The sequence below is a fragment of the Meleagris gallopavo genome, chromosome Z (assembly GCF_905368555.1).
Source record: "Meleagris gallopavo chromosome Z, MGAL_WU_HG_1.1, whole genome shotgun sequence".
NCBI classification, from domain to species: domain Eukaryota; kingdom Metazoa; phylum Chordata; class Aves; order Galliformes; family Phasianidae; genus Meleagris; species Meleagris gallopavo.
In genome coordinates, this window is record NC_139435.1 from 55,857,326 (window position 1) to 55,877,299 (window position 19,974).

Here is a 19,974-nt window from a genome sequence, read left to right on the forward strand (position 1 = left end):
GCAACTGGTGGAAGAGTGGAAGCAGCCTTAGGCACCTACTGTCCCATATGCCTGGAGAACTGGGACAACGTGGCATACACCATGCCATGCTGCCACCAGTTTTGTTTCCACTGCATCCAGCGGTGGACTAGCAGTAGGCCCCAGAGCCCGCTCTGCAAAACAAGAGGAGGGGGAGGGTTTCTTGCTGAGGGACCGGGGGCGGGGGCATCACTGCTGCCTGCCCCTGGGGCAGCAAGCGACTGTGGCCTCTCTTTCTCTTTTGCAGTTTGTAATACCTTCTGCCTGCTGCAGCACCAGTGAGGGGAGCAGCTTCCCGACCTCAGCTCTCCCCAGCCCACCGCAGAGCCCGGGACCATGGACGTGCCATCCAACTGGACCTGCCCCGTCTGCGGGCAAGGTCGGGAGGATGTCACCTGTGTGACCCCCTGCCAACACCGGCTCTGCTATGGCTGTGCCATCTGGTGGGCCAAGCAGCAGCCGAGTTGTGCCGTATGTGGGCACAAAATACTTAGCATCCGCTACTCCATGAGGGCGGATGACGATTATCTTGAGTGTTCCATCCCGCAGCCCACGGGACACTCAGATGATGGCCTGCAGGACGAGCAGGGGCCTGCAGAGCCGGTGCTCGTTCCACCTGAGCACAACTTCCCAGCCGAGGTCTGGGCTGCGTTTTTCAAACAACATCCAGAAGACCTCGCACCCCTGCTCCTCTGCCTGCAGGAAGAGATCCGGGCAATGTCCGGCGACAACTGGTGGGAGGTGCAATTGGGACTGTGGGCCACTGTGAACCTCCTTTGTGAGCACGGGCTCGACCAGGCGGCCTTGGTACAGGAGCTGGAGGTGATCACCAATGGCAACGTGGTGCCCCTCGTGCAGCGCCTCATCAGCATCGCCGCAGCCCTGTATGGCCCCCTGATCCGCTGCCAGCTGGACCAGCGGGACGGCCATGCTGCAGGAGGACGGGAGGACGGCCCTGCAGCCAGCTCCAGCATCAGCACCTCCCATCGGGATCTTCCTGCCTCTGGCACCGAGGAGCTGCTCGGCAGCTCCACTGGGGGACCTGGGCACCCCAGCACCGCCTCTGCGACCACAGCAGAGGAGCCGCAGGAAGAGCCAGGGCAGGCAGCAGCAGCGGGCCCTTCCATCCAGAGCAGAGACCGCTCGTGTGGGGGGCCCCGGCGCGCCCCGAAGAGGAAGACCCGCAGCAGCCCCCAGGATTCGTCCCCACCCCGCAAGAGGCGGCCCCGACGGCGGCGCTAGGCCGTCATCCCACTGCCATCAAAGCACGCCCCTGGTGGGCTGGGAGGCCAACACCTGCCTCCCAGCCTGCTGTTTGGAGAGAAAATAAAAATACGTTCAGAAAAAAAGAAAAAGTCTCCGTGTTATTGACAAGGCTGTTGGCGTTGCTGTCCCTACCCATGCTGCTTTCTCCCTCTTCTGGTCCCGTGGCAGGGTGTAGAATCACTACTTTATTTCCACCACCAGAAATTGGCACTCACGACAGCACTAACAAAACACGTGTGGGCTTCTTCTAGCAAGCACAATGCAGATGCCCTAACCTGCTGCTTCATTGAGGATTATTTTTTTTTGTATTGGCATTTCTTCATTAGCACACCAGTTAGGAGCACGATATAATACAAGAGTAGCTAATGCAGATGTTGAAATGATGTGGATTTTGTCCGATCCTATGCTGTATGCTCCATCTGCATCATATATACAGAATAAAGATTGCATCTGGATGTCTGCTTTTCTCTCTCTAATTTCCACAGCTGAAATTTATATATTTTGCATGAATCATAGAATCATAGAATCATAGAATCACAAGGTTGGAAACGGCCTATAAGATCATCTGGTCCAACCGTCTTCTCATTACCACTGCTACCACAAGCTAATAACCCATATCTCGCAGCTCCTCATCCAGATGCCTCTTGAACACTGCCAGGGACAGCGACTCAACCACTGCCGGCAGGGACGGCAGCCATTCCAGTGCCTGACCACTCTCCAAGAGAAAAAGTTTTTCCTCCTGTCTAACCTAAACCTCCTCTGATACAACTTGTGGCCATTTCCCCGGGTCCTGTTTGTTGCCTGGGAGAAGAGGCCAAACCTCTTAGAATCATTAAGGCTGGAAAAGACCTCTACAATCATCTAGTCCAAGAGACAGAGGGAAGTGTGACCTTTTATTGAATAAACCTTCTTGTTGTACATGCCTGGGGCTGCGTGCCGTGGCCTGGGCAACCCGATGGGGCCCATGGGAAGACATGTCCCAGGCACCGGTGATTGGTGTGAAACACTGATGCCAAGCACATGAGATGTGGGGAGGAATGGAACAAGCAGAGGTGCTGGGGAAGGCCCAGAAACGCGTGCTGGGGCTGGAGTGCTGCTGGCACACGTGCAGCAGGTGAGGCCAGCTCATTGTGATGACCAAGCCATGGATGGCGGCATCACTGTGGGACGGGTGCTGACGACCCAGAGTGAAGCTGAGGACTGGCAACACGGCCAAGCGATGTTTGTGACATCAGTGTGCGATGGATTGTGACTGCTCGGCGCACCCTGCTTTAATGCAGGTGCGGCAGCCCAGCCGATCAGTTCGTGCCTGGCCTCCGACCGAGCGTGTGTGCGAGGATTGGAGTGTGGACAGGGCGAGTTTGGAGCTGGAACGTGCTCTGGGTGCTGCTAGCGCAGCTCTCAGCGGCCGTCTCAGAGCCACTTGTGCTGTACCCTGACCCTGCTGGGAGCAGGCAGACGGGACATTGTGCAGAGTCGCGTGCAGCAGTGCAGGTAGGCAGCGTGGCAATGCCTCACGCTGGCAGCTGGGGCATCCCCCCAGCTTCTTGAGGAACCCTCCCCAGGTTGGTCCATGCCCGTGGGGTCTCCTGTCCTATTCCAATGAGACACCTGCTGCCACAGCATCAGTGTCGGGGAGAAAATTGTCATCTCCCACTCCTCCATTCCCACTGCAACTGGTGGAAGAGTGGAAGCAGCCTTAGGCACCTACTGTCCCATATGCCTGGAGAACTGGGACAACGTGGCATACACCATGCCATGCTGCCACCAGTTTTGTTTCCACTGCATCCAGCGGTGGACTAGCAGTAGGCCCCAGAGCCCGCTCTGCAAAACAAGAGGAGGGGGAGGGTTTCTTGCTGAGGGACCGGGGGCGGGGGGCATCACTGCTGCCTGCCCCTGGGGCAGCAAGCGACTGTGGCCTCTCTTTCTCTTTTGCAGTTTGTAATACCTTCTGCCTGCTGCAGCACCAGTGAGGGGAGCAGCTTCCCGACCTCAGCTCTCCCCAGCCCACCGCAGAGCCCGGGACCATGGACGTGCCATCCAACTGGACCTGCCCCGTCTGCGGGCAAGGTCGGGAGGATGTCACCTGTGTGACCCCCTGCCAACACCGGCTCTGCTATGGCTGTGCCATCTGGTGGGCCAAGCAGCAGCCGAGTTGTGCCGTATGTGGGCACAAAATACTTAGCATCCGCTACTCCATGAGGGCGGATGACGATTATCTTGAGTGTTCCATCCCGCAGCCCACGGGACACTCAGATGATGGCCTGCAGGACGAGCAGGGGCCTGCAGAGCCGGTGCTCGTTCCACCTGAGCACAACTTCCCAGCCGAGGTCTGGGCTGCGTTTTTCAAACAACATCCAGAAGACCTCGCACCCCTGCTCCTCTGCCTGCAGGAAGAGATCCGGGCAATGTCCGGCGACAACTGGTGGGAGGTGCAATTGGGACTGTGGGCCACTGTGAACCTCCTTTGTGAGCACGGGCTCGACCAGGCGGCCTTGGTACAGGAGCTGGAGGTGATCACCAATGGCAACGTGGTGCCCCTCGTGCAGCGCCTCATCAGCATCGCCGCAGCCCTGTATGGCCCCCTGATCCGCTGCCAGCTGGACCAGCGGGACGGCCATGCTGCAGGAGGACGGGAGGACGGCCCTGCAGCCAGCTCCAGCATCAGCACCTCCCATCGGGATCTTCCTGCCTCTGGCACCGAGGAGCTGCTCGGCAGCTCCACTGGGGGACCTGGGCACCCCAGCACCGCCTCTGCGACCACAGCAGAGGAGCCGCAGGAAGAGCCAGGGCAGGCAGCAGCAGCGGGCCCTTCCATCCAGAGCAGAGACCGCTCGTGTGGGGGGCCCCGGCGCGCCCCGAAGAGGAAGACCCGCAGCAGCCCCCAGGATTCGTCCCCACCCCGCAAGAGGCGGCCCCGACGGCGGCGCTAGGCCGTCATCCCACTGCCATCAAAGCACGCCCCTGGTGGGCTGGGAGGCCAACACCTGCCTCCCAGCCTGCTGTTTGGAGAGAAAATAAAAATACGTTCAGAAAAAAAGAAAAAGTCTCCGTGTTATTGACAAGGCTGTTGGCGTTGCTGTCCCTACCCATGCTGCTTTCTCCCTCTTCTGGTCCCGTGGCAGGGTGTAGAATCACTACTTTATTTCCACCACCAGAAATTGGCACTCACGACAGCACTAACAAAACACGTGTGGGCTTCTTCTAGCAAGCACAATGCAGATGCCCTAACCTGCTGCTTCATTGAGGATTATTTTTTTTTGTATTGGCATTTCTTCATTAGCACACCAGTTAGGAGCACGATATAATACAAGAGTAGCTAATGCAGATGTTGAAATGATGTGGATTTTGTCCGATCCTATGCTGTATGCTCCATCTGCATCATATATACAGAATAAAGATTGCATCTGGATGTCTGCTTTTCTCTCTCTAATTTCCACAGCTGAAATTTATATATTTTGCATGAATCATAGAATCATAGAATCATAGAATCACAAGGTTGGAAACGGCCTATAAGATCATCTGGTCCAACCGTCTTCTCATTACCACTGCTACCACAAGCTAATAACCCATATCTCGCAGCTCCTCATCCAGATGCCTCTTGAACACTGCCAGGGACAGCGACTCAACCACTGCCGGCAGGGACGGCAGCCATTCCAGTGCCTGACCACTCTCCAAGAGAAAAAGTTTTTCCTCCTGTCTAACCTAAACCTCCTCTGATACAACTTGTGGCCATTTCCCCGGGTCCTGTTTGTTGCCTGGGAGAAGAGGCCAAACCTCTTAGAATCATTAAGGCTGGAAAAGACCTCTACAATCATCTAGTCCAAGAGACAGAGGGAAGTGTGACCTTTTATTGAATAAACCTTCTTGTTGTACATGCCTGGGGCTGCGTGCCGTGGCCTGGGCAACCCGATGGGGCCCATGGGAAGACATGTCCCAGGCACCGGTGATTGGTGTGAAACACTGATGCCAAGCACATGAGATGTGGGGAGGAATGGAACAAGCAGAGGTGCTGGGGAAGGCCCAGAAACGCGTGCTGGGGCTGGAGTGCTGCTGGCACACGTGCAGCAGGTGAGGCCAGCTCATTGTGATGACCAAGCCATGGATGGCGGCATCACTGTGGGACGGGTGCTGACGACCCAGAGTGAAGCTGAGGACTGGCAACACGGCCAAGCGATGTTTGTGACATCAGTGTGCGATGGATTGTGACTGCTCGGCGCACCCTGCTTTAATGCAGGTGCGGCAGCCCAGCCGATCAGTTCGTGCCTGGCCTCCGACCGAGCGTGTGTGCGAGGATTGGAGTGTGGACAGGGCGAGTTTGGAGCTGGAACGTGCTCTGGGTGCTGCTAGCGCAGCTCTCAGTGGCCGTCTCAGAGCCACTTGTGCTGTACCCTGACCCTGCTGGGAGCAGGCAGACGGGACATTGTGCAGAGTCGCGTGCAGCAGTGCAGGTAGGCAGCGTGGCAATGCCTCACGCTGGCAGCTGGGGCATCCCCCCAGCTTCTTGAGGAACCCTCCCCAGGTTGGTCCATGCCCGTGGGGTCTCCTGTCCTATTCCAATGAGACACCTGCTGCCACAGCATCAGTGTCGGGGAGAAAATTGTCATCTCCCACTCCTCCATTCCCACTGCAACTGGTGGAAGAGTGGAAGCAGCCTTAGGCACCTACTGTCCCATATGCCTGGAGAACTGGGACAACGTGGCATACACCATGCCATGCTGCCACCAGTTTTGTTTCCACTGCATCCAGCGGTGGACTAGCAGTAGGCCCCAGAGCCCGCTCTGCAAAACAAGAGGAGGGGGAGGGTTTCTTGCTGAGGGACCGGGGGCGGGGGGCATCACTGCTGCCTGCCCCTGGGGCAGCAAGCGACTGTGGCCTCTCTTTCTCTTTTGCAGTTTGTAATACCTTCTGCCTGCTGCAGCACCAGTGAGGGGAGCAGCTTCCCGACCTCAGCTCTCCCCAGCCCACCGCAGAGCCCGGGACCATGGACGTGCCATCCAACTGGACCTGCCCCGTCTGCGGGCAAGGTCGGGAGGATGTCACCTGTGTGACCCCCTGCCAACACCGGCTCTGCTATGGCTGTGCCATCTGGTGGGCCAAGCAGCAGCCGAGTTGTGCCGTATGTGGGCACAAAATACTTAGCATCCGCTACTCCATGAGGGCGGATGACGATTATCTTGAGTGTTCCATCCCGCAGCCCACGGGACACTCAGATGATGGCCTGCAGGACGAGCAGGGGCCTGCAGAGCCGGTGCTCGTTCCACCTGAGCACAACTTCCCAGCCGAGGTCTGGGCTGCGTTTTTCAAACAACATCCAGAAGACCTCGCACCCCTGCTCCTCTGCCTGCAGGAAGAGATCCGGGCAATGTCCGGCGACAACTGGTGGGAGGTGCAATTGGGACTGTGGGCCACTGTGAACCTCCTTTGTGAGCACGGGCTCGACCAGGCGGCCTTGGTACAGGAGCTGGAGGTGATCACCAATGGCAACGTGGTGCCCCTCGTGCAGCGCCTCATCAGCATCGCCGCAGCCCTGTATGGCCCCCTGATCCGCTGCCAGCTGGACCAGCGGGACGGCCATGCTGCAGGAGGACGGGAGGACGGCCCTGCAGCCAGCTCCAGCATCAGCACCTCCCATCGGGATCTTCCTGCCTCTGGCACCGAGGAGCTGCTCGGCAGCTCCACTGGGGGACCTGGGCACCCCAGCACCGCCTCTGCGACCACAGCAGAGGAGCCGCAGGAAGAGCCAGGGCAGGCAGCAGCAGCGGGCCCTTCCATCCAGAGCAGAGACCGCTCGTGTGGGGGGCCCCGGCGCGCCCCGAAGAGGAAGACCCGCAGCAGCCCCCAGGATTCGTCCCCACCCCGCAAGAGGCGGCCCCGACGGCGGCGCTAGGCCGTCATCCCACTGCCATCAAAGCACGCCCCTGGTGGGCTGGGAGGCCAACACCTGCCTCCCAGCCTGCTGTTTGGAGAGAAAATAAAAATACGTTCAGAAAAAAAGAAAAAGTCTCCGTGTTATTGACAAGGCTGTTGGCGTTGCTGTCCCTACCCATGCTGCTTTCTCCCTCTTCTGGTCCCGTGGCAGGGTGTAGAATCACTACTTTATTTCCACCACCAGAAATTGGCACTCACGACAGCACTAACAAAACACGTGTGGGCTTCTTCTAGCAAGCACAATGCAGATGCCCTAACCTGCTGCTTCATTGAGGATTATTTTTTTTTGTATTGGCATTTCTTCATTAGCACACCAGTTAGGAGCACGATATAATACAAGAGTAGCTAATGCAGATGTTGAAATGATGTGGATTTTGTCCGATCCTATGCTGTATGCTCCATCTGCATCATATATACAGAATAAAGATTGCATCTGGATGTCTGCTTTTCTCTCTCTAATTTCCACAGCTGAAATTTATATATTTTGCATGAATCATAGAATCATAGAATCATAGAATCACAAGGTTGGAAACGGCCTATAAGATCATCTGGTCCAACCGTCTTCTCATTACCACTGCTACCACAAGCTAATAACCCATATCTCGCAGCTCCTCATCCAGATGCCTCTTGAACACTGCCAGGGACAGCGACTCAACCACTGCCGGCAGGGACGGCAGCCATTCCAGTGCCTGACCACTCTCCAAGAGAAAAAGTTTTTCCTCCTGTCTAACCTAAACCTCCTCTGATACAACTTGTGGCCATTTCCCCGGGTCCTGTTTGTTGCCTGGGAGAAGAGGCCAAACCTCTTAGAATCATTAAGGCTGGAAAAGACCTCTACAATCATCTAGTCCAAGAGACAGAGGGAAGTGTGACCTTTTATTGAATAAACCTTCTTGTTGTACATGCCTGGGGCTGCGTGCCGTGGCCTGGGCAACCCGATGGGGCCCATGGGAAGACATGTCCCAGGCACCGGTGATTGGTGTGAAACACTGATGCCAAGCACATGAGATGTGGGGAGGAATGGAACAAGCAGAGGTGCTGGGGAAGGCCCAGAAACGCGTGCTGGGGCTGGAGTGCTGCTGGCACACGTGCAGCAGGTGAGGCCAGCTCATTGTGATGACCAAGCCATGGATGGCGGCATCACTGTGGGACGGGTGCTGACGACCCAGAGTGAAGCTGAGGACTGGCAACACGGCCAAGCGATGTTTGTGACATCAGTGTGCGATGGATTGTGACTGCTCGGCGCACCCTGCTTTAATGCAGGTGCGGCAGCCCAGCCGATCAGTTCGTGCCTGGCCTCCGACCGAGCGTGTGTGCGAGGATTGGAGTGTGGACAGGGCGAGTTTGGAGCTGGAACGTGCTCTGGGTGCTGCTAGCGCAGCTCTCAGTGGCCGTCTCAGAGCCACTTGTGCTGTACCCTGACCCTGCTGGGAGCAGGCAGACGGGACATTGTGCAGAGTCGCGTGCAGCAGTGCAGGTAGGCAGCGTGGCAATGCCTCACGCTGGCAGCTGGGGCATCCCCCCAGCTTCTTGAGGAACCCTCCCCAGGTTGGTCCATGCCCGTGGGGTCTCCTGTCCTATTCCAATGAGACACCTGCTGCCACAGCATCAGTGTCGGGGAGAAAATTGTCATCTCCCACTCCTCCATTCCCACTGCAACTGGTGGAAGAGTGGAAGCAGCCTTAGGCACCTACTGTCCCATATGCCTGGAGAACTGGGACAACGTGGCATACACCATGCCATGCTGCCACCAGTTTTGTTTCCACTGCATCCAGCGGTGGACTAGCAGTAGGCCCCAGAGCCCGCTCTGCAAAACAAGAGGAGGGGGAGGGTTTCTTGCTGAGGGACCGGGGGCGGGGGGCATCACTGCTGCCTGCCCCTGGGGCAGCAAGCGACTGTGGCCTCTCTTTCTCTTTTGCAGTTTGTAATACCTTCTGCCTGCTGCAGCACCAGTGAGGGGAGCAGCTTCCCGACCTCAGCTCTCCCCAGCCCACCGCAGAGCCCGGGACCATGGACGTGCCATCCAACTGGACCTGCCCCGTCTGCGGGCAAGGTCGGGAGGATGTCACCTGTGTGACCCCCTGCCAACACCGGCTCTGCTATGGCTGTGCCATCTGGTGGGCCAAGCAGCAGCCGAGTTGTGCCGTATGTGGGCACAAAATACTTAGCATCCGCTACTCCATGAGGGCGGATGACGATTATCTTGAGTGTTCCATCCCGCAGCCCACGGGACACTCAGATGATGGCCTGCAGGACGAGCAGGGGCCTGCAGAGCCGGTGCTCGTTCCACCTGAGCACAACTTCCCAGCCGAGGTCTGGGCTGCGTTTTTCAAACAACATCCAGAAGACCTCGCACCCCTGCTCCTCTGCCTGCAGGAAGAGATCCGGGCAATGTCCGGCGACAACTGGTGGGAGGTGCAATTGGGACTGTGGGCCACTGTGAACCTCCTTTGTGAGCACGGGCTCGACCAGGCGGCCTTGGTACAGGAGCTGGAGGTGATCACCAATGGCAACGTGGTGCCCCTCGTGCAGCGCCTCATCAGCATCGCCGCAGCCCTGTATGGCCCCCTGATCCGCTGCCAGCTGGACCAGCGGGACGGCCATGCTGCAGGAGGACGGGAGGACGGCCCTGCAGCCAGCTCCAGCATCAGCACCTCCCATCGGGATCTTCCTGCCTCTGGCACCGAGGAGCTGCTCGGCAGCTCCACTGGGGGACCTGGGCACCCCAGCACCGCCTCTGCGACCACAGCAGAGGAGCCGCAGGAAGAGCCAGGGCAGGCAGCAGCAGCGGGCCCTTCCATCCAGAGCAGAGACCGCTCGTGTGGGGGGCCCCGGCGCGCCCCGAAGAGGAAGACCCGCAGCAGCCCCCAGGATTCGTCCCCACCCTGCAAGAGGCGGCCCCGACGGCGGCGCTAGGCCGTCATCCCACTGCCATCAAAGCACGCCCCTGGTGGGCTGGGAGGCCAACACCTGCCTCCCAGCCTGCTGTTTGGAGAGAAAATAAAAATACGTTCAGAAAAAAAGAAAAAGTCTCCGTGTTATTGACAAGGCTGTTGGCGTTGCTGTCCCTACCCATGCTGCTTTCTCCCTCTTCTGGTCCCGTGGCAGGGTGTAGAATCACTACTTTATTTCCACCACCAGAAATTGGCACTCACGACAGCACTAACAAAACACGTGTGGGCTTCTTCTAGCAAGCACAATGCAGATGCCCTAACCTGCTGCTTCATTGAGGATTATTTTTTTTTGTATTGGCATTTCTTCATTAGCACACCAGTTAGGAGCACGATATAATACAAGAGTAGCTAATGCAGATGTTGAAATGATGTGGATTTTGTCCGATCCTATGCTGTATGCTCCATCTGCATCATATATACAGAATAAAGATTGCATCTGGATGTCTGCTTTTCTCTCTCTAATTTCCACAGCTGAAATTTATATATTTTGCATGAATCATAGAATCATAGAATCATAGAATCACAAGGTTGGAAACGACCTATAAGATCATCTGGTCCAACCGTCTTCTCATTACCACTGCTACCACAAGCTACTAAACCATATCTCGCAGCTCCTCATCCAGATGCCTCTTGAACACTGCCAGGGACAGCGACTCAACCACTGCCGGCAGGGACGGCAGCCATTCCAGTGCCTGACCACTCTCCAAGAGAAAAAGTTTTTCCTCCTGTCTAACCTAAACCTCCTCTGATACAACTTGTGGCCATTTCCCCGGGTCCTGTTTGTTGCCTGGGAGAAGAGGCCAAACCTCTTAGAATCATTAAGGCTGGAAAAGACCTCTACAATCATCTAGTCCAAGAGACAGAGGGAAGTGTGACCTTTTATTGAATAAACCTTCTTGTTGTACATGCCTGGGGCTGCGTGCCGTGGCCTGGGCAACCCGATGGGGCCCATGGGAAGACATGTCCCAGGCACCGGTGATTGGTGTGAAACACTGATGCCAAGCACATGAGATGTGGGGAGGAATGGAACAAGCAGAGGTGCTGGGGAAGGCCCAGAAACGCATGCTGGGGCTTGAGTGCTGCTGGCACACGTGCAGCAGGTGAGGCCAGCTCATTGTGATGACCAAGCCATGGATGGCGGCATCACTGTGGGACGGGTGCTGACGACCCAGAGTGAAGCTGAGGACTGGCAACACGGCCAAGCGATGTTTGTGACATCAGTGTGCGATGGATTGTGACTGCTCGGCGCACCCTGCTTTAATGCAGGTGCGGCAGCCCAGCCGATCAGTTCGTGCCTGGCCTCCGACTGAGCGTGTGTGCGAGGATTGGAGTGTGGACAGGGCGAGTTTGGAGCTGGAACGTGCTCTGGGTGCTGCTAGCGCAGCTCTCAGCGGCCGTCTCAGAGCCACTTGTGCTGTACCCTGACCCTGCTGGGAGCAGGCAGACGGGACATTGTGCAGAGTCGCGTGCAGCAGTGCAGGTAGGCAGCGTGGCAATGCCTCACGCTGGCAGCTGGGGGGATGCTTCTTGAGGAACCCTCCCCAGGTTGGTCCATGCCCGTGGGGTCTCCTGTCCTATTCCAATGCGACACCTGCTGCCACAGCATCAGTGTCGGGGAGAAAATTGTCATCTCCCACTCCTCCATTCCCACTGCAACTGGTGGAAGAGTGGAAGCAGCCTTAGGCACCTACTGTCCCATATGCCTGGAGAACTGGGACAACGTGGCATACACCATGCCATGCTGCCACCAGTTTTGTTTCCACTGCATCCAGCGGTGGACTAGCAGTAGGCCCCAGAGCCCGCTCTGCAAAACAAGAGGAGGGGGAGGGTTTCTTGCTGAGGGACCGGGGGCGGGGGGCATCACTGCTGCCTGCCCCTGGGGCAGCAAGCGACTGTGGCCTCTCTTTCTCTTTTGCAGTTTGTAATACCTTCTGCCTGCTGCAGCACCAGTGAGGGGAGCAGCTTCCCGACCTCAGCTCTCCCCAGCCCACCGCAGAGCCCGGGACCATGGACGTGCCATCCAACTGGACCTGCCCCGTCTGCGGGCAAGGTCGGGAGGATGTCACCTGTGTGACCCCCTGCCAACACCGGCTCTGCTATGGCTGTGCCATCTGGTGGGCCAAGCAGCAGCCGAGTTGTGCCGTATGTGGGCACAAAATACTTAGCATCCGCTACTCCATGAGGGCGGATGACGATTATCTTGAGTGTTCCATCCCGCAGCCCACGGGACACTCAGATGATGGCCTGCAGGACGAGCAGGGGCCTGCAGAGCCGGTGCTCGTTCCACCTGAGCACAACTTCCCAGCCGAGGTCTGGGCTGCGTTTTTCAAACAACATCCAGAAGACCTCGCACCCCTGCTCCTCTGCCTGCAGGAAGAGATCCGGGCAATGTCCGGCGACAACTGGTGGGAGGTGCAATTGGGACTGTGGGCCACTGTGAACCTCCTTTGTGAGCACGGGCTCGACCAGGCGGCCTTGGTACAGGAGCTGGAGGTGATCACCAATGGCAACGTGGTGCCCCTCGTGCAGCGCCTCATCAGCATCGCCGCAGCCCTGTATGGCCCCCTGATCCGCTGCCAGCTGGACCAGCGGGACGGCCATGCTGCAGGAGGGCGGGAGGACGGCCCTGCAGCCAGCTCCAGCATCAGCACCTCCCATCGGGATCTTCCTGCCTCTGGCACCGAGGAGCTGCTCGGCAGCTCCACTGGGGGACCTGGGCACCCCAGCACCGCCTCTGCGACCACAGCAGAGGAGCCGCAGGAAGAGCCAGGGCAGGCAGCAGCAGCGGGCCCTTCCATCCAGAGCAGAGACCGCTCGTGTGGGGGGCCCCGGCGCGCCCCGAAGAGGAAGACCCGCAGCAGCCCCCAGGATTCGTCCCCACCCCGCAAGAGGCGGCCCCGACGGCGGCGCTAGGCCGTCATCCCACTGCCATCAAAGCACGCCCCTGGTGGGCTGGGAGGCCAACACCTGCCTCCCAGCCTGCTGTTTGGAGAGAAAATAAAAATACGTTCAGAAAAAAAGAAAAAGTCTCCGTGTTATTGACAAGGCTGTTGGCGTTGCTGTCCCTACCCATGCTGCTTTCTCCCTCTTCTGGTCCCGTGGCAGGGTGTAGAATCACTACTTTATTTCCACCACCAGAAATTGGCACTCACGACAGCACTAACAAAACACGTGTGGGCTTCTTCTAGCAAGCACAATGCAGATGCCCTAACCTGCTGCTTCATTGAGGATTATTTTTTTTTGTATTGGCATTTCTTCATTAGCACACCAGTTAGGAGCACGATATAATACAAGAGTAGCTAATGCAGATGTTGAAATGATGTGGATTTTGTCCGATCCTATGCTGTATGCTCCATCTGCATCATATATACAGAATAAAGATTGCATCTGGATGTCTGCTTTTCTCTCTCTAATTTCCACAGCTGAAATTTATATATTTTGCATGAATCATAGAATCATAGAATCATAGAATCACAAGGTTGGAAACGGCCTATAAGATCATCTGGTCCAACCGTCTTCTCATTACCACTGCTACCACAAGCTAATAACCCATATCTCGCAGCTCCTCATCCAGATGCCTCTTGAACACTGCCAGGGACAGCGACTCAACCACTGCCGGCAGGGACGGCAGCCATTCCAGTGCCTGACCACTCTCCAAGAGAAAAAGTTTTTCCTCCTGTCTAACCTAAACCTCCTCTGATACAACTTGTGGCCATTTCCCCGGGTCCTGTTTGTTGCCTGGGAGAAGAGGCCAAACCTCTTAGAATCATTAAGGCTGGAAAAGACCTCTACAATCATCTAGTCCAAGAGACAGAGGGAAGTGTGACCTTTTATTGAATAAACCTTCTTGTTGTACATGCCTGGGGCTGCGTGCCGTGGCCTGGGCAACCCGATGGGGCCCATGGGAAGACATGTCCCAGGCACCGGTGATTGGTGTGAAACACTGATGCCAAGCACATGAGATGTGGGGAGGAATGGAACAAGCAGAGGTGCTGGGGAAGGCCCAGAAACGCGTGCTGGGGCTTGAGTGCTGCTGGCACACGTGCAGCAGGTGAGGCCAGCTCATTGTGATGACCAAGCCATGGATGGCGGCATCACTGTGGGACGGGTGCTGACGACCCAGAGTGAAGCTGAGGACTGGCAACACGGCCAAGCGATGTTTGTGACATCAGTGTGCGATGGATTGTGACTGCTCGGCGCACCCTGCTTTAATGCAGGTGCGGCAGCCCAGCCGATCAGTTCGTGCCTGGCCTCCGACTGAGCGTGTGTGCGAGGATTGGAGTGTGGACAGGGCGAGTTTGGAGCTGGAACGTGCTCTGGGTGCTGCTAGCGCAGCTCTCAGCGGCCGTCTCAGAGCCACTTGTGCTGTACCCTGACCCTGCTGGGAGCAGGCAGACGGGACATTGTGCAGAGTCGCGTGCAGCAGTGCAGGTAGGCAGCGTGGCAATGCCTCACGCTGGCAGCTGGGGGGATGCTTCTTGAGGAACCCTCCCCAGGTTGGTCCATGCCCGTGGGGTCTCTTGTCCTATTCCAATGCGACACCTGCTGCCACAGCATCAGTGTCGGGGAGAAAATTGTCATCTCCCACTCCTCCATTCCCACTGCAACTGGTGGAAGAGTGGAAGCAGCCTTAGGCACCTACTGTCCCATATGCCTGGAGAACTGGGACAACGTGGCATACACCATGCCATGCTGCCACCAGTTTTGTTTCCACTGCATCCAGCGGTGGACTAGCAGTAGGCCCCAGAGCCCGCTCTGCAAAACAAGAGGAGGGGGAGGGTTTCTTGCTGAGGGACCGGGGGCGGGGGGCATCACTGCTGCCTGCCCCTGGGGCAGCAAGCGACTGTGGCCTCTCTTTCTCTTTTGCAGTTTGTAATACCTTCTGCCTGCTGCAGCACCAGTGAGGGGAGCAGCTTCCCGACCTCAGCTCTCCCCAGCCCACCGCAGAGCCCGGGACCATGGACGTGCCATCCAACTGGACCTGCCCCGTCTGCGGGCAAGGTCGGGAGGATGTCACCTGTGTGACCCCCTGCCAACACCGGCTCTGCTATGGCTGTGCCATCTGGTGGGCCAAGCAGCAGCCGAGTTGTGCCGTATGTGGGCACAAAATACTTAGCATCCGCTACTCCATGAGGGCGGATGACGATTATCTTGAGTGTTCCATCCCGCAGCCCACGGGACACTCAGATGATGGCCTGCAGGACGAGCAGGGGCCTGCAGAGCCGGTGCTCGTTCCACCTGAGCACAACTTCCCAGCCGAGGTCTGGGCTGCGTTTTTCAAACAACATCCAGAAGACCTCGCACCCCTGCTCCTCTGCCTGCAGGAAGAGATCCGGGCAATGTCCGGCGACAACTGGTGGGAGGTGCAATTGGGACTGTGGGCCACTGTGAACCTCCTTTGTGAGCACGGGCTCGACCAGGCGGCCTTGGTACAGGAGCTGGAGGTGATCACCAATGGCAACGTGGTGCCCCTCGTGCAGCGCCTCATCAGCATCGCCGCAGCCCTGTATGGCCCCCTGATCCGCTGCCAGCTGGACCAGCGGGACGGCCATGCTGCAGGAGGGCGGGAGGACGGCCCTGCAGCCAGCTCCAGCATCAGCACCTCCCATCGGGATCTTCCTGCCTCTGGCACCGAGGAGCTGCTCGGCAGCTCCACTGGGGGACCTGGGCACCCCAGCACCGCCTCTGCGACCACAGCAGAGGAGCCGCAGGAAGAGCCAGGGCAGGCAGCAGCAGCGGGCCCTTCCATCCAGAGCAGAGACCGCTCGTGTGGGGGGCCCCGGCGCGCCCCGAAGAGGAAGACCCGCAGCAGCCCCCAGGATTCGTCCCCACCCCGCAAGAGGCGGCCCCGACGGCGGCGCTAGGCCGTCATCCCACTGCCATCAAAGCACGCCCCTGGTGGGCTGGGAGGCCAACACCTGCCTCCCAGCCTGCTGTTTGGAGAGAAAATAAAAATACGTTCAGAAAAAAAGAAAAAGTCTCCGTGTTATTGACAAGGCTGTTGGCGTTGCTGTCCCTACCCATGCTGCTTTCTCCCTCTTCTGGTCCCGTGGCAGGGTGTAGAATCACTACTTTATTTCCACCACCAGAAATTGGCACTCACGACAGCACTAACAAAACACGTGTGGGCTTCTTCTAGCAAGCACAATGCAGATGCCCTAACCTGCTGCTTCATTGAGGATTATTTTTTTTTGTATTGGCATTTCTTCATTAGCACACCAGTTAGGAGCACGATATAATACAAGAGTAGCTAATGCAGATGTTGAAATGATGTGGATTTTGTCCGATCCTATGCTGTATGCTCCATCTGCATCATATATACAGAATAAAGATTGCATCTGGATGTCTGCTTTTCTCTCTCTAATTTCCACAGCTGAAATTTATATATTTTGCATGAATCATAGAATCATAGAATCATAGAATCACAAGGTTGGAAACGGCCTATAAGATCATCTGGTCCAACCGTCTTCTCATTACCACTGCTACCACAAGCTAATAACCCATATCTCGCAGCTCCTCATCCAGATGCCTCTTGAACACTGCCAGGGACAGCGACTCAACCACTGCCGGCAGGGACGGCAGCCATTCCAGTGCCTGACCACTCTCCAAGAGAAAAAGTTTTTCCTCCTGTCTAACCTAAACCTCCTCTGATACAACTTGTGGCCATTTCCCCGGGTCCTGTTTGTTGCCTGGGAGAAGAGGCCAAACCTCTTAGAATCATTAAGGCTGGAAAAGACCTCTACAATCATCTAGTCCAAGAGACAGAGGGAAGTGTGACCTTTTATTGAATAAACCTTCTTGTTGTACATGCCTGGGGCTGCGTGCCGTGGCCTGGGCAACCCGATGGGGCCCATGGGAAGACATGTCCCAGGCACTGGTGATTGGTGTGAAACACTGATGCCAAGCACATGAGATGTGGGGAGGAATGGAACAAGCAGAGGTGCTGGGGAAGGCCCAGAAACGCGTGCTGGGGCTGGAGTGCTGCTGGCACACGTGCAGCAGGTGAGGCCAGCTCATTGTGATGACCAAGCCATGGATGGCGGCATCACTGTGGGACGGGTGCTGACGACCCAGAGTGAAGCTGAGGACTGGCAACACGGCCAAGCGATGTTTGTGACATCAGTGTGCGATGGATTGTGACTGCTCGGCGCACCCTGCTTTAATGCAGGTGCGGCAGCCCAGCCGATCAGTTCGTGCCTGGCCTCCGACTGAGCGTGTGTGCGAGGATTGGAGTGTGGACAGGGCGAGTTTGGAGCTGGAACGTGCTCTGGGTGCTGCTAGCGCAGCTCTCAGCGGCCGTCTCAGAGCCACTTGTGCTGTACCCTGACCCTGCTGAGAGCAGGCAGACGGGACATTGTGCAGAGTCGCGTGCAGCAGTGCAGGTAGGCAGCGTGGCAATGCCTCACGCTGGCAGCTGGGGGGATGCTTCTTGAGGAACCCTCCCCAGGTTGGTCCATGCCCGTGGGGTCTCCTGTCCTCTTCCAATGAGACACCTGCTGCCACAGCATCAGTGTCGGGGAGAAAATTGTCATCTCCCACTCCTCCATTCCCACTGCAACTGGTGGAAGAGTGGAAGCAGCCTTAGGCACCTACTGTCCCATATGCCTGGAGAACTGGGACAACGTGGCATACACCATGCCATGCTGCCACCAGTTTTGTTTCCACTGCATCCAGCGGTGGACTAGCAGTAGGCCCCAGAGCCCGCTCTGCAAAACAAGAGGAGGGGGAGGGTTTCTTGCTGAGGGACCGGGGGCGGGGGGCATCACTGCTGCCTGCCCCTGGGGCAGCAAGCGACTGTGGCCTCTCTTTCTCTTTTGCAGTTTGTAATACCTTCTGCCTGCTGCAGCACCAGTGAGGGGAGCAGCTTCCCGACCTCAGCTCTCCCCAGCCCACCGCAGAGCCCGGGACCATGGACGTGCCATCCAACTGGACCTGCCCCGTCTGCGGGCAAGGTCGGGAGGATGTCACCTGTGTGACCCCCTGCCAACACCGGCTCTGCTATGGCTGTGCCATCTGGTGGGCCAAGCAGCAGCCGAGTTGTGCCGTATGTGGGCACAAAATACTTAGCATCCGCTACTCCATGAGGGCGGATGACGATTATCTTGAGTGTTCCATCCCGCAGCCCACGGGACACTCAGATGATGGCCTGCAGGACGAGCAGGGGCCTGCAGAGCCGGTGCTCGTTCCACCTGAGCACAACTTCCCAGCCGAGGTCTGGGCTGCGTTTTTCAAACAACATCCAGAAGACCTCGCACCCCTGCTCCTCTGCCTGCAGGAAGAGATCCGGGCAATGTCCGGCGACAACTGGTGGGAGGTGCAATTGGGACTGTGGGCCACTGTGAACCTCCTTTGTGAGCACGGGCTCGACCAGGCGGCCTTGGTACAGGAGCTGGAGGTGATCACCAATGGCAACGTGGTGCCCCTCGTGCAGCGCCTCATCAGCATCGCCGCAGCCCTGTATGGCCCCCTGATCCGCTGCCAGCTGGACCAGCGGGACGGCCATGCTGCAGGAGGGCGGGAGGACGGCCCTGCAGCCAGCTCCAGCATCAGCACCTCCCATCGGGATCTTCCTGCCTCTGGCACCGAGGAGCTGCTCGGCAGCTCCACTGGGGGACCTGGGCACCCCAGCACCGCCTCTGCGACCACAGCAGAGGAGCCGCAGGAAGAGCCAGGGCAGGCAGCAGCAGCGGGCCCTTCCATCCAGAGCAGAGACCGCTCGTGTGGGGGGCCCCGGCGCGCCCCGAAGAGGAAGACCCGCAGCAGCCCCCAGGATTCGTCCCCACCCCGCAAGAGGCGGCCCCGACGGCGGCGCTAGGCCGTCATCCCACTGCCATCAAAGCACGCCCCTGGTGGGCTGGGAGGCCAACACCTGCCTCCCAGCCTGCTGTTTGGAGAGAAAATAAAAATACGTTCAGAAAAAAAGAAAAAGTCTCCGTGTTATTGACAAGGCTGTTGGCGTTGCTGTCCCTACCCATGCTGCTTTCTCCCTCTTCCTCCCATGGTCTGAATGAGTGTACGCTCCGCTGGGTGAAGCACCAGCTGGATGGCCGGGCCCAAAGAGTCATGGTCAATGGAGTTGGATCTAGTTGGCGGCCAGTCACGAGCGGTGTCCGCCAAGGCTCAGTACTGGGTCCGCTTCTGTTTAACATCTTCATTGATGATCTTGATGAGGGGATTGAGTGCACCCTCCGTAAGTTTGCAGACGATACCAAGCTGGGAGGCAGTGTCGATCTGCCAGAGGGGAGAAGGGCACTACAAGGGACCTGGACAGGCTGGATCGATAGGCCAAGTTAAACTGTATGAGTTTCAATAGGGCCAAGTGTCGGGTCCCACATTTTGGTCACAACAACCCAGGCAACCCTTACAGGTTTGGGGAGGTGCTGCCTGATGGAAAGGGGCCTTGGTGTTCTGATGGACAGTCAGCTGAACATGAGCCAGCAGTGTGCCCTGATGGTCAAGAAGGCCAACGGCATCCTGGCTTGTATCAGGAATGGTGTAGTGAGCAGGACTAGGGAAGTCATCCTGCCCCTGTACTTGGCATTGGTGAGGCCTCACCTTGAGTACTGTGTTCAGCTTTGGGCACCTCAGTACAGAAAGGACATGGAGGTACTGGAGCAGGTCCAGAGAAGGGCAACGAGGCTAGTGAAGGGCTTGGAAAATCAGCCCTATGTGGAGAGGCTGATGGAGCTGGAGCTGTTTAGTCTGGGGAAGAAGAGGCTAAGGGGAGACCTTATTACTCTCTTCCAGTACCTGAAAGGTGCTTACAGTGAGAGCGGGGTTGGTCTCTTCTCACTGGTGACAGGTG

The 19,974-nt window shown here is 57.5% G+C and overlaps 7 protein-coding genes across 7 annotated transcripts; all 7 read left to right on the forward strand.

Moving 5' to 3' along the window:
- Positions 1-354: 354 nt before the first annotated feature.
- Positions 355-1,260, forward strand: LOC146542305 (uncharacterized). Its single transcript, XM_085213596.1, has one exon. The coding sequence runs from the start codon at positions 355-357 to the stop codon at positions 1,258-1,260; it is 906 nt and encodes a 301-aa protein (XP_085069722.1).
- Positions 1,261-3,311: 2,051 nt separating this feature from the next.
- On the forward strand, positions 3,312-4,217 carry LOC146542306 (uncharacterized). Its single transcript, XM_085213597.1, has one exon. It carries the CDS (start codon positions 3,312-3,314, stop codon positions 4,215-4,217), a length of 906 nt encoding a protein of 301 aa, XP_085069723.1.
- A 2,051-nt stretch (positions 4,218-6,268) lies between these two features.
- LOC109364034 (uncharacterized) lies at positions 6,269-7,174 on the forward strand. The gene has a single exon (XM_019610579.2). The coding sequence runs from the start codon at positions 6,269-6,271 to the stop codon at positions 7,172-7,174; it is 906 nt and encodes a 301-aa protein (XP_019466124.1).
- Positions 7,175-9,225: 2,051 nt separating this feature from the next.
- LOC146542307 (uncharacterized) lies at positions 9,226-10,131 on the forward strand. Its single transcript, XM_085213598.1, has one exon. It carries the CDS (start codon positions 9,226-9,228, stop codon positions 10,129-10,131), a length of 906 nt encoding a protein of 301 aa, XP_085069724.1.
- A 2,045-nt stretch (positions 10,132-12,176) lies between these two features.
- Positions 12,177-13,082, forward strand: LOC146542308 (uncharacterized). Its single transcript, XM_085213599.1, has one exon. It carries the CDS (start codon positions 12,177-12,179, stop codon positions 13,080-13,082), a length of 906 nt encoding a protein of 301 aa, XP_085069725.1.
- A 2,045-nt stretch (positions 13,083-15,127) lies between these two features.
- On the forward strand, positions 15,128-16,033 carry LOC146542309 (uncharacterized). Its single transcript, XM_085213600.1, has one exon. It carries the CDS (start codon positions 15,128-15,130, stop codon positions 16,031-16,033), a length of 906 nt encoding a protein of 301 aa, XP_085069726.1.
- A 2,045-nt stretch (positions 16,034-18,078) lies between these two features.
- On the forward strand, positions 18,079-18,984 carry LOC146542310 (uncharacterized). Its single transcript, XM_085213601.1, has one exon. It carries the CDS (start codon positions 18,079-18,081, stop codon positions 18,982-18,984), a length of 906 nt encoding a protein of 301 aa, XP_085069727.1.
- The last annotated feature ends 990 nt before the right edge of the window (positions 18,985-19,974 follow it).